The sequence below is a fragment of the Doryrhamphus excisus genome, chromosome 15, assembly GCF_030265055.1.
Source record: "Doryrhamphus excisus isolate RoL2022-K1 chromosome 15, RoL_Dexc_1.0, whole genome shotgun sequence".
In the NCBI taxonomy this organism is placed as follows: Eukaryota; Metazoa; Chordata; class Actinopteri; order Syngnathiformes; family Syngnathidae; genus Doryrhamphus; species Doryrhamphus excisus.
In genome coordinates, this window is record NC_080480.1 from 5,987,026 (window position 1) to 6,001,103 (window position 14,078).

At 44.4% G+C, this 14,078-nt stretch overlaps 1 protein-coding gene across 1 annotated transcript in view; it reads left to right on the plus strand.

Moving 5' to 3' along the window:
- abca3b (ATP-binding cassette, sub-family A (ABC1), member 3b) overlaps window positions 1-14,078 on the plus strand; it is a 45,504-nt gene that overhangs the window by 16,442 nt on the left and 14,984 nt on the right. Inside the window, exons 17-24 of the mRNA XM_058049492.1 lie at window positions 1,308-1,506; window positions 2,721-3,027; window positions 3,111-3,384; window positions 3,469-3,673; window positions 3,744-3,963; window positions 4,027-4,185; window positions 4,276-4,448; window positions 4,513-4,647. Coding sequence (XP_057905475.1) covers window positions 1,308-1,506; window positions 2,721-3,027; window positions 3,111-3,384; window positions 3,469-3,673; window positions 3,744-3,963; window positions 4,027-4,185; window positions 4,276-4,448; window positions 4,513-4,647 — 1,672 coding nt within the window. The remainder of the gene's footprint in view (window positions 1-1,307; window positions 1,507-2,720; window positions 3,028-3,110; window positions 3,385-3,468; window positions 3,674-3,743; window positions 3,964-4,026; window positions 4,186-4,275; window positions 4,449-4,512; window positions 4,648-14,078) is intronic.

Consider the following 14,078-nt stretch of genomic DNA (forward strand, 5'->3'; position numbering starts at 1 on the left):
AATTTTATCATAATAGTATGACCCATAATATTAGAACTTTTCCTCAACCAAATTTTCCAAATATGACCACTTCATTTTTTTGTCATAATATTATCACTTTAAAAACAAATGTGTTTAAATGTAATATTTAATATTTAATATTTAATATTTAACATTTAATATTTAATATTTAATATTTAATATTTAATATTTAATATTTAATATTTAATATTTAATATTTAATATTTAATATTTAATATTTAGTTATTTTAATTTTTTAATTTTTAATTTATTTTAATATTGAATATTCTAATTATTAATATTCTAATTATTTTTCCTTATAATATTATGAGTTTATTCTTGTCAAATTGACATTTTTTTCTTTTTCTTTTTTTTCAAAACCACTTCCACTTTCTTCTTGTAACTTTTGTTCTTGGAATAATTTGACTTTATTGTCATAATATTTTAAAATTAAAATTAAAATTAAAATTAAAATTAAAATTAAAATTAAAATTAAAATTAAAATTAAAATTAAAATTAAAATTAAAATTAAAATTAAAATTAAAATATTTTAATACTAAGTTTTAACTTCCACAACCTGAATTAAAACATTTGCAACTTAAATTTATTTTGTTTGTGTCTCATATTAAAAAAACGCCTTTTTCCCTTATAATATTACCATATTACCATATTCATAATAATTCATAATTACCATATTCATAATATTACCCTATTCCAGTATTTTTTGTAAATATTTTGACTTTATTCCTTTTTCCATGTTTTGCTGTTGTGTGTTATTTTCTTGCCCCTGGGCCTTACTTTGGACCACCCCTGGTCCAGCCTATTGAAAGAGTGAAAGGACATCCATTCCCAGTTGTGTTCACGTACATTTCTCCATTATGCGACATTATTACTCGCCGCCGCTTGCCGTGCATCGAATCCCGCCTCCCATCAGTGTCTGCGGGTATCTATGGCAACAAGCTTGGATGCTGCCCGCTAAGCACACATGCGGCTTCATGCCAGCGTAATTGCTGCTGCTGAGAGTGTTTACACTCACTGGCCTTATTATCTGCAAGTCCAGCTGAGAAAGCATCGGTGCGGCCAAATATGACACTGAGATAGTAAGATGTTGTTTTGCTCCACTGGTGAAGATTCTTGAGCTTTATTATTTATTACACTCTATTATTCAATACTCAGTCATTCTGTTGCATGGGGGGGGGGTCCCTCGACCCCCAAAATGTTTGCTTGATGACATTGATACAGTAGTACTTGTCATTCAGATTAAAAGCTGTGTACAAATCATCCGTGTTGTATGTGCTTGTGTTAAGAGTGGGAAAACTGGTGGATTCCAGTTTGGACATCCAGGCGATCCAACTGCCCGCCCTGCAGTACCAACACGAGCGGCGCTCGCACGACTGGTCCACGGACGATGCCAGCAGCATCAGCGGCATGACCGATGTCACCGACTTCACCGACAGCGGCACTCTCATCTCCGAGGACTGCTCCAACATCAAACTCAACACCGGGGTGAGATCGGAAGCATTCAAAGTGGGGGCGTCCACCGTGGGGCCCGTGACAGAAATAAAATTCAACCAAAAGAATTTGCAAGATTTTTGCACTTTTTACCAAATGGAAAAATAAAATGAAAAAAAAAACAACCAACGCAGACTGGGAAGACAAAAAGCTGAAAATTTGAGTCTAATAAATAAATAGTCCAATAAATAAAACCACAAAGTTTTGTCCTAAAATGTATTTTTACAAAAAATCTATGAAAAATAATTCAGAAAAATATTTTTAAAGTATCTTTTTACAAAATATTATTATTTAAACCACAAATTATTTTTTTCTCAAATAAACAAATATTTAAATATTCTTTTATTATATATTATTTTATTATTATATATTCTTATATTATATATATATATATATATATATATATATTCTTATATATATTCTTCTTTATTATATATTATTTTATATTTATTATTTTATTTATTATTCTATTAAATAAAAACACAAAGTTTTGTCCTAAAATGTATTTTTACAAAACAATCTATGAAAAAAAAATCAGAAAAATATTTTTAAAGTATTTGTTTTACAAATATTATTATTTAAACCACAAATATTTTTTTCTCAAATAAACAAATATTTAAATATTCTTTTATTATATATTATTTTATTATTATATATTCTTTTATTATTATATATTCTTATGTATATATTATATTTATATATATTCTTCTTTATTATATATTGTTTTATATTTATTATTTTATTTATTATTTTATTAAATAAAAACACAAAGTTTTGTCCTAAAATGTATTTTTACAAAACAATCTATGAAAAAAATTCAGAAAAATATTTAAAACAACAAATTAAAAATTTCCCAAATAAATATTTTAAAAATTATTTTATATTTTAAAAATAAAAGATTTTTTAAACAAAACATTAAGATTAATATTGCATGTTTAACAGACAAAAATGTACAAAATTTTGGCCAATTAAAAAAAAAATTCAATTAAAGTTACTATAAAAGTTTTTTCAGTATGATTTTTTTTATTGAACAAAAAACTTTTTTAACAGAATTTTAAAAATGACAACATTTTCACCATATAATAAAAATATGTAAAAAGATGAAAGTGCCCCCCCACCCGCCCGCATCTTTTGCTTGTCCAGCCCTGGTTTTGGGCATGGTTTCTTTCCTGCATCCTACCTCATTTCCACATTCTTCTCCCCATCAGGTCAGACTTTACATGCAGCAGTTTTACGCCATGTTCCTGAAGAGGGCGCTGTACAGCTGGAGGAACTGGAAGGTGATGGTGGCCCAGTTTCTCATTCCTTTGGTGTTCACCGTGGTGGCGTTAGTCGTGGCGCGCACCTTCCCCAATCACAAGAACGCCCCTCAGCTGGGCTTGGAGCTCGCTCGTTACGGCCCCACGCGGGTCCCCGTGGCGTTGCAAGCGGATGCCGGCCCCCTGGCCTCCCACATGGCCACCGCGTACAATTGGCAGATCCTGGGTCAGCTGGGCCAGCTTATTAACGTCACAGGTTGGTGAGGAAAGGAACATATCTTAGCTCCATCGGGTTTTGCTGGCTGTTTAGGCCCCTCCTCTTCCTCCCTTTTTTTTCAGACTTTACAGATTACATCCTCACCCAAGCCGAGGAAGAGGGCGGCAGCTTTAACGAGCGCTGCGTGGTGGGCGCCGCTTTCCGTGGCAGCAGCAGCCACTTTGCGGAGGCGACGGGCTACTTCAACAACGAGGGCTACCATACGCCCGCCACGGCTCTCATGATGGTGGACAACGCTCTCTTTAAGCTCCTCGCAGGGCCCAACGCTTCCATCCACGCGGCAAACTACCCAATGCCGCGTAACCTGTCGGAGGTGGCTCAGGGCCAGCTTACAGAGTCCGTAGAGGCCCCCCCCCCCACACACACACGCTAACCTCTGAGAAGATCACGTATATCATTTGTCTCTTCTTGTTTGCGTAGAGGAAAAACGGGCTTCATCATCGCCATCAATCTGATGTACGGGATGGCGTCCTTGTCCAGCACATTCGCACTCCTGCTGGTCACCGAGTCGGCCGTCAAATCCAAGCACGTTCAGAAGGTCAGCGGCGTCTACCTGTCCAACTTCTGGTTCTCGGCGCTGCTGTGGGATCTGGTCAACTTCCTGTTGCCGTGCCTCCTCATGCTGGTGAGAATTCCATGGAATTCCCGTGCGGATCTCTTCCGTCGCGTGTCGCTACTATGTCTTCCTCTCACAGGTGGTCTTCCAGGCTTTCAGCGTGGACGCCTTCGTCAAGGACAAGCGGCTGGTGGACGTCCTGCTGCTGCTGCTGTTGTACGGTTGGGCCGTGGTGCCTCTCATGTACCTGCTCAGCTTCCTCTTCTCATCCGCCGCCACCGCCTACACACGTTTAACCATCTTCAACATGATCTCCGGCACCGCAACCTTCTTGGCCGTCACCATCATGACCATACCGGGTAAGTAGGACGGCAAACGCACCTCCAAACGGTTATTTACTCTTCTTTTTCTTCCTTATTTAGAGTTAAACCTGAAGAACTTGTCCCGCCTCCTGGATAAGGTCTTCCTGATCTTCCCCAACTATTGTTTGGGAATGTCTTTCTCCCAGTTCTACCAGAACTACGAATTCATGTCCTTTTGCACCACCAGCCCCATCACACAGTCTATCTGCAAGTACTTAAGTAAGCTAAAACATATAAAATATATAAATGGATGCTATTTGGTGCTTGAATATGACGTCTTATATTCCGAGTCCACACATGTCGTCGTAGATATCACGTACCAAAGCAACTACTTCTCCATGTCGGAGCCCGGCGTGGGACGCTTCCTGGTGGCGTTCTCCGTGCAAGGGACCGTCTACATCCTTTTACTGTTCGTCATCGAGCTGCAGTGTGTCCGCACCCTGCGGCGGTTCCTGTCCTCGTTGTGCAGAAGACAAAAACGGGTAAGGATCGGGTCAGTTTTCATGGTACTTGAAAGTCAAGTCGGTAACGTTACGTGTGTTTTAGTTGCCTTTTCTCGGCGACGCGGCGTTGCTGCCAGAGGACAGAGACGTAGCGGACGAGAGGAAGAGGGTTCTGGAGTGCCAGCCCATGGTGGAGTCCATGGTTGGGAGTCCTCTCATCCTGCAGGAGCTCAGCAAGGTGCGTGGATTCTCTTTCATTTGGTCTTAGTTGACTGTATAAATAGAAATAGAAATAAATAATATATAATGAAGACATATTTTTTAAATTTTTTAAAATGTATTTATTTATTAATAAATAAATAAATAAATGTATTTAATTTATTTAAAAATTATTTTAAAATGTATTTGTTTAAAAATAAATTAATAAAAAAATAGCATGGAAATAGAAATGAATAATATATAATACAGACATATTTTTTAATTTTTATTTATTCATTAGTAAATAAATAAAAAATAAATGTATTCAATTTCTTTAAAAAATATTTAAAAATTATTTAAAAAGTTATTTATTTAAAAATAAATAAATACATGTATTTAATTTTTTTAAATACTTAATTATTTAATTAACTATTTTAATTTATTTGATTAATTATTTATTTTAAAATAAACAAATAAATAGCATGGAAAATAAATAAAAATAAATAAATAGCATGGAAATAGAAATAAATAATATATAACAAAGACATATTTTTTATTTTTTTTATTGATAAATACATTAATAAATGTATTCAATTTATTTAGAAATTATTTAAAAATTATTTAAAAATGTATTTATTTAAAAATAAATAAATAAAGAAATAGATAGCGTGGAAAATAAATAAATAAATAAATAAATAGCATGGAAATAGAAATAAATAATATATAATATTTATTTATTAGTAAATAAATAAATAAATAAATGTATTCAATTTATTTTAAAATTATTTTTAAAATTATTTAAACATTTATTTATTTAAAAATAAATAAATAAATAAATTAAAACTGCAAGCAGTGATGAGCGGGCTCGAGCACCCCGACGCGGTCGGGGGTACGCGCGGTTCGGGGGTACGCGCGGTTCGGGGGCGCGCGCGTGTCCGGACGGGCGCGCGGACGCGCCGTATGAAAAACCGCGGCGATGGGATAAGCGGTAAGGGAGTTACGGCACTTGCAATTTTCTGCCAGGAGGGGGCGACGCCGGCGGCGAGGCTGGTGCGCGGTCACGTCCCGTCCGGCGCCCCGAACCGCCATAAAAAAAATCGCGACGATCGGACCGTGCGGTAGGTACTTGCGGCGGATATACGTTTGCGCCTGTGGGTGGCGCTATACAGTCTATGCGCCCACACGGTAACGGACCGGAGGGTACCCCGAACGACCAGAAAAAATTAGGTGCCGATCCGACCGTGCGGAAGGAAGTTACGGCTGATATACATTTCCACCAGTTGGTGGCGCTGTGTTTTCAACATGGGTTCTGGAGCGTTAGGTGCGTCCTGTCATGATAGACGTCTCCACCGAAAATCATAGTGATATGTGCAACGGGTGGCGAGGGATAATGAATTGAAACTTCTAGGTGGCGCTAGTGTGTCAATTTAGATTGGTGTCACATGGGAGCACCACCAGGGCGCTCAGGCCTGGATTCTGACCTTACGTGTAAGATTTCAGCAGCCTGTGACCTTCTGCGGGCAAAATATGAGCCTTCGATGGTCAATGGCGAAGGCTGACCATTCGCCGTGGCCACGCCCACCACATGTGCTTTACACACATCACAGTCCATCAACTGACATCATCAGTCTGTCAGTCAAACTGTGTATTGACTTTGATGTACATTGCTTCAAGGCAAGGCCAGACACCAGGCAGGGCCAGATAAGGTAAAAGTTAAGGTTAAAGTAAAGGTTTGGTGGCGTGCCACGCCCACATCCTAAGTAGCAGCCCAAAATCCTTCGCAATTTAACGTGGGCCATCCGTCTAGTGTCCGTTGATGCTACAACGGACTCATTCGGTCAAACCCCCTAGGAGGAGTTCGTCGAGATACGACCCCTACATCCTCCCCCAAATGGCCGCCGCCACCTAAAATGGCCGACTTCCTGTTGGTTTTTGAACATGGGTTCTTGAGACTTTTTTGTGCGTCCTGTCACGAGTGATGTCTCCTCCGAAAATCATGCCCATACGTGCAACGGGAGGCGAGGGATAATTATTTTAAAACTTGTAGGTGGCGCTAGTGAGTCAATTTGGCTTGGTTTCAAATGGGGGCCCCACCAGGGCCCTCAGGCCTGGAATCTGCCCCCCCTTATGAGTTTTCAAGCACATGCGACCTTCTGCGGGCGAATGATGACCCTTTCTTTGTAAACGGCGAGGCCTGAGCATTCGCCGCCAGGCCACGCCCACCAGGTGCGCTTTTCCTGCATCATGGTCCATCAACAGGCTTCACCAGGCTGTCAGGCAGTGACCTTGTGACCTCGGTGTTCATCTGATGAATCTCCTGCCAGAAAAGGCCTCATGTAGATGACACGCCTTTAGCCTGTCGCCAATAGGTGGCGCTGCGACGAAATCAGGAAGTGACCTACGGGGACCTTCGGGGTGGGGCCATGATCACATGTACCAAGTATGATGAAGATCTGACCATGTGGAGGCAAGTTATTCACGTCTACAGTTACGCTCAGCGTGCAAGGCCCGGGCAGATGAAAAAGGGCAAAATTTGGGGGCGTGCCACGCCCACATCGTATGGAATATCCCAAAATCCTTCGCAATTTAACGTCGGCAAGCCGTCTAGTGTCCGTTGATGCAACAACGGACTCATTCGGTCAAACCCCCTAGGAGGAGTTCGTCGAGATACGACCCCAACTTCTGGGCCGAAAAAGGCCGGCGCCATCCAAAATGGCCGACTTCCTGTTCGTTTTACAATATGGGTTCTTGAGACTTTTTGGTCCGTCCTGTCACGATAGACGTCTCCACAAAGTTTCGTGACGATAGGTGAAACTGGTGTCGGGGGCCAATTTTTTAAAAAATAAAAGGTGGCGCTAGAGAGTCAATTTTGGAACATTGTTTTCGGGACCCCCACCAGATCGCAATTTTCGGCAGACCTGACGCGCTTGCAAAATTTGGTGAGTTTTCGGGCATGTTCAGGCCCTCAAAATGGCCGTCGAATCGGCAGAATAATAATAATAATAATAATAATTAAAACTGCAAGCAGTGATGAGCGGGCTCGAGCACCCCGACGCGGTCGGGGGTACGCGCGGGTCGGGGGTACACGCGGGTCGAGGGCGCGCGCGTGTTCGGACGGGCGCGCGGACGCACCGTATGAAAAACCGCAACGATGGGATAAGCGGTAAGGGAGTTACGGCACTTGCAATTTTCCGCCCGGAGGGGGCGACGCCGGCGACGTGGCTGGTGCGCGGTCACGTCCCGTCCGGCGCCCCGAACCGCCATAAAAAAATTTGCGACGATCGGACCATGCGGTAGGTACTTGCGGCGGATATACGTTTCCGCCTGTGGGTGGCGCTATACAGTCTATGCGCCCACACGGTAACGGACCGGAGGGTACCCCGAACCACCAGAAAAAATTAGGTGCCGATCCGACCGTGCAGAAGGAAGTTACGGCTGATATACATTTCCACCAGTTGGTGGCGCTATAGCGTATGTACACACACTGTCATAGACCAAAGGGTAACCCGAACCACCAGAAAAAAATTCGGGCAGATCCGACCATGTGGGAGGAAGTTACGGCAGATATACATTTCCACCAGTTGGTGGCGCTATAGAGTCTATGGACACGCAGATTCAAAGAGTGGAGGGTGACCCGACCGACCAAAAAAATTTAGAGACGATCCGACCATGTGGAAGGAAGTTACGGCTATATACATTTCCACCAGTTGGTGGCGCTATAGAGTCTATGTATACACACAGTCATAGACCAGAGGGTACCCCGAACCACCAGAAAAAAATTGGGACCGATCCGACCATGTGGAAGGAAGTTACAGCTGATATACATATCCATCAGTTGGAGGCGCTATAGCGTATGTACACACACTGTCATAGACCAGAGGGTACCCCGAACCACCAGAAAAAAATTCGGGCAGATCCGACCATGTGGGAGAAAGTTACGGCAGATATAAATTTCCACCAGTTGGTGGTGCTATACAGTCTATGTACACACACAGTCATAGACCAGAGGGTACCCCAAACCACCAGAAAAAATTTGGGGCCGATGCGACCATGTGGAAGGAAGTTACAGCTGATATACATTTCCACCAGTTGGTGGCGCTATAGTGTATGTACACACACAGTCATAGACCAGAGGGTACCCCAAACCACCAGAAAAAAATTTGGGCAGATCCGACCATGTGGAAGGAAGTTACAGCTGATATACATTGCCACCAATAGGTGGTGCTATACAGTCTATGTACACACAGTATAACAGACCAGAGATTGACCCAACACACCAAAAAAAATTTCAAGACAATCTGACCATGAATCAGGAAGTTATGGCAGATATACATTTCCACCAGTTGGTGGCGCTATAGAGTCCATATACACACACAGTCACAGACTGGAGGGTGACCGAACCCACCCAAAAAATTAGGAGACGATCCGACCATGCGTGAGGAAGTTACAGCAGATATACATTTCCACCAGTTGGTGGCGCTGTGTTTTGAACATGGGTTCTGGAGCGTTAGGGGCGTCCTGTCATGATAGACTTCTCCACCGAAAATCATAGTGATACGTGCAACGGGTGGCGAGGGATAATGAATTGAAACTTCTAGGTGGCGCTAGTGTGTCAATTTAGATTGGTGTCACATGGGAGCACCACCAGGGCGCTCAGGCCTGGATTCTGACCTTACGTGTAAGATTTCAGCAGCCTGTGACCTTCTGCGGGCGAAATATGAGCCTTCGATGGTCAATGGCGAAGGCTGACCATTCGCCGTGGCCACGCCCACCACATGTGCTTTACACACATCACAGTCCATCAACTGACATCATCAGTCTGTCAGTCAAACTGTGTATTGACTTTGATGTACATTGCTTCAAGGCAAGGCCAGACACCAGGCAGGGCCAGATAAGGTAAAAGTTAAGGTTAAAGTAAAAGTTTGGTGGCGTGCCACGCCCACATCCTAAGTAGCAGCCCAAAATCCTTCGCAATTTAACATGGGCCATCCGTCTAGTGTCCGTTGATGCTACAACGGACTCATTCGGTCAAACCCCCTAGGAGGAGTTCGTCGAGATACGACCCCTACATCCTCCCCCAAATGGCCGCCGCCACCTAAAATGGCCGACTTCCTGTTGGTTTTTGAACATGGGTTCTTGAGACTTTTTTGTGCGTCCTGTCACGAGTGATGTCTCCTCCGAAAATCATGCCCATACGTGCAACGGGAGGCGAGGGATAATTATTTTAAAACTTGTAGGTGGCGCTAGTGAGTCAATTTGGCTTGGTTTCAAATGGGGGCCCCACCAGGGCCCTCAGGCCTGGAATCTGCCCCCCCTTATGAGTTTTCAAGCACATGCGACCTTCTGCGGGCGAATGATGACCCTTTCTTTGTAAACGGCGAGGCCTGAGCATTCGCCGCCAGGCCACGCCCACCACGTGCGCTTTTCCTGCATCATGGTCCATCAACAGGCTTCACCAGGCTGTCAGGCAGTGACCTTGTGACCTCGGTGTTCATCTGATGAATCTCCTGCCAGAAAAGGCCTCATGTAGATGACACGCCTTTAGCCTGTCGCCAATAGGTGGCGCTGCGACGAAATCAGGAAGTGACCTACGGGGACCTTCGGGGCGGGGCCATGATCACATGTACCAAGTATGATGAAGATCTGACCATGTGGAGGCAAGTTATTCACGTCTACAGTTACGCTCAGCGTGCAAGGCCCGGGCAGATGAAAAAGGGCAAAATTTGGGGGCGTGCCACGCCCACATCGTATGGAATATCCCAAAATCCTTCGCAATTTAACGTCGGCCAGCCGTCTAGTGTCCGTTGATGCAACAACGGACTCATTCGGTCAAACCCCCTAGGAGGAGTTCGTCGAGATACGACCCCAACTTCTGGCCCGAAAAAGGCCGGCGCCATCCAAAATGGCCGACTTCCTGTTCGTTTTACAATATGGGTTCTTGAGACTTTTTGGTCCGTCCTGTCACGATAGACGTCTCCACAAAGTTTCGTGACGATAGGTGAAACTGGTGTCGGGGGCCAATTTTTTCAAAAATAAAAGGTGGCGCTAGAGAGTCAATTTTGGAACATTGTTTTCGGGACCCCCACCAGATCGCAATTTTCGGCAGACCTGACGCGCTTGCAAAATTTGGTGAGTTTTCGGGCATGTTCAGGCCCTCAAAATGGCCGTCGAATCGGCAGAATAATAATAATAATAATAATAATAATAATAATAATAATAATAAACATTACGATTACAATAGGGCTTTCGCACTGGTCAGTGCTCGAGCCCTAATTAAAACTGCAAGCAGTGATGAGCGGGCTCGAGCACCCCGACGCGGTCGGGGGTACGCGCGGGTCGGGGGCGCGCGCGTGTCCGGACGGGCGCGCGGACGCGCCGTACGAAAAACCGCGGCGATGGGATAAGCGCTAAGGGAGTTACGGCACTTGCAATTTTCCGCCAGGAGGGGGCGACGCCGGCGGCGAGGCGGGTGCGCGGTCACGTCCCGTTCGGCGCCCCGTACCGCCATAAAAAAATACGCGACGATGGGACCGTGCGGTAGGTACTTGCCACGGATATACATTTCCGCCTGTGGGTGGCGCTATACAGTCTATGCGCCCACACGGTAACGGACCGGAGGGTACCCCGAACCACCAGAAAAAATTAGGTGCCGATCCGACCGTGCGGAAGGAAGTTATGGCTGATATACATTTCCACCAGTTGGTGGCGCTATAGCGTATGTACACACACTGTCATAGACCAGAGGGTACCCCGAACCACCAGAAAAAAATTCGGGCAGATCCGACCATGTGGGAGGAAGTTACGGCAGATATACATTTCCACCAGTTGGTGGCACTATAGAGTCTATGGACACGCAGATTCAAAGAGTGGAGGGTGACTGGACCGTCCAAAAAAAAATTAGAGACGATCCGACCATGTGGAAGGAAGTTAGAGCTGATATACATTTACACCAGTTGGTGGCGCTATAGACTCTATGTTCACACACAGTCATAGACCAGAGGGTACCCCAGACCACCAGAAAAAATTTGGGCCTGATCCGACCATGTGGAAGGAAGTTACGGCTACATGCATTTCCACCAGTTGGTGGCGCTATAGAGTCTATGTACACACACAGTCATAGACCAGAGGGTACCCCAAACCACCAGAAAAAAATTTGGACCGATCTGACCATGTGGGAGGAAGTTATGGCAGATATACATTTTCACCAGTTGGTGGCGCTATAGTGTATGTACACACCCAGTCATAGACGGGAGGGTACCCCAAACCACCAGAAAAAATTTGGGGCAGATCGGACCATGTGGAAGGAAGTTACAGCTGATATACATTTCCACCAGTTGTGGCGCTATAGAGTCTATATACACACACAGTCACAGACTGGAGGGTGACCGAACCCACCCAAAAAAATTTGGAGACGATCCGACAATGTGGAAGGAAGTTACAGGTGATATACATTTCCACCAGTTGGTGGCGCTATAGAGTCTATGTACACACACAGTCATAGACCAGAGGGTACCCCAAACCACCAGAAAACATTTGGGACCGATCCGACTATGTGGAAGGAAGTTACGGCAGATGTACATTTTCACCAGTTGGTGGCGCTATAGACTGTATGTACACACCCAGTCACAGAGTGGAGGGTGACCCAACCCAGAAAAAAAATTTGGGACCGATCCCACCATGTGGAAGGAAATTACAGCTGATGTACATTTCCACCAGTTGGTGGCGCTATAGAGTCTATGTACACACAGTATAACAGACCAGAGATTGACCCAACCCAGCCAAAAAAATGTGGAGACGATCCGACCATGCATAAGGAAGTTGCGGCAGATATGTATTTTCGCCAGTTGGTGGCGCTATACAGTCTATGTCCACACACAGTCATAGACCAGAGGGTACCCCAAACCACCAGAAAAAATTTGGGGCCGATGCAACCATGTGGAAGGAAGTTACAGCTGATATACATTTCCACCAGTTGGTGGCGCTATAGTGTATGTACACACACAGTCATAGCCCAGAGGGTACCCCAAACCACCAGAAAAAAATTTGGGCAGATCGGACCAAGTGGGAGGAAGTGACGGCAGATATACATTTTCACCAGTTGGTGGCGCTATAGAGTCTATGTACACACCCAGTCATAGACTGGAGGGTATCCCAAACCACCAGAAAAAATTTGGGGCAGGTCCGACCATGTGGAAGGAAGTTACAGGTGATACACATTTCCACCAGTTGGTGGCGCTATACAGTCTATGTACACACAGTATAACAGACCGAGATTGACCCAACACACCAAAAAAAAATTCAAGACAATCTGACCATGAATCAGGAAGTTACAGCAGATATACATTTCCACCAGTTGGTGGCGCTATAGAATCTATATACACACACAGTCACAGACTGGAGGGTGACCGAACCCACCCAAAAAAATTTGGAGACGATCCGACCATGTGGAAGGAAGTAACAGGTGATATACATTTCCACCAGTTGGTGGCGCTATACAGTCTATGTACACACAGTATAACAGACCAGAGATTGACCCAACACACCCAAAAAAATTTCAAGACAATCTGACCATGAATCAGGAAGTTACGGCAGATATACATTTCCACCAGTTGGTGGCGCTATAGAGTCTATATACACACACAGTCACAGACCGGAGGGTGACCGAACCCACCCAAAAAAAATTGGAGACGATCCGACCATGTATAAGGAAGTTACGGCAGACATACATTTCCACCAGTTGGTGGCGCTGTGTTTTGAACATGGGTTCTGGAGCGTTAGGTGCGTCCTGTCATGATAGACGTCTCCACCGAAAATCATAGTGATACGTGCAACGGGTGGCGAGGGATAATGAATTGAAACTTCTAGGTGGCGCTAGTGTGTCAATTTGGATTGGTGTCACATGGGAGCACCACCAGGGCGCTCAGGCCTGGATTCTGACCTTACGTGTAAGATTTCAGCAGCCTGTGACCTTCTGCGGGCAAAATATGAGCCTTCGATGGTCAATGGCGAAGGCTGACCATTCGCCATGGCCACGCCCACCACATGTGCTTTACACACATCACAGTCCATCAACTGACATCATCAGTCTGTCAGTCAAACTGTGTATTGACTTTGATGTACATTGCTTCAAGGCAAGGCCAGACATCAGGCAGGGCCAGATAAGGTAAAAGTTAAGGTTAAAGTAAAAGTTTGGTGGCGTGCCACGCCCACATCCTAAGTAGCAGCCCAAAATCCTTCGCAATTTAACGTGGGCCATCCGTCTAGTGTTCGTTGATGCTACAACGGACTCATTCGGTCAAACCCCCTGGGAGGAGTTCGTCGAGATACGACCCCTACATCCTCCCCCAAATGGCCGCCGCCACCTAAAATGGCCGACTTCCTGTTGGTTTTTGAACATGGGTTCTTGAGACTTTTTTGTGCGTCCTGTCACGAGTGATGTCTCCTCCGAAAATGATGCCCATACGTGCAACG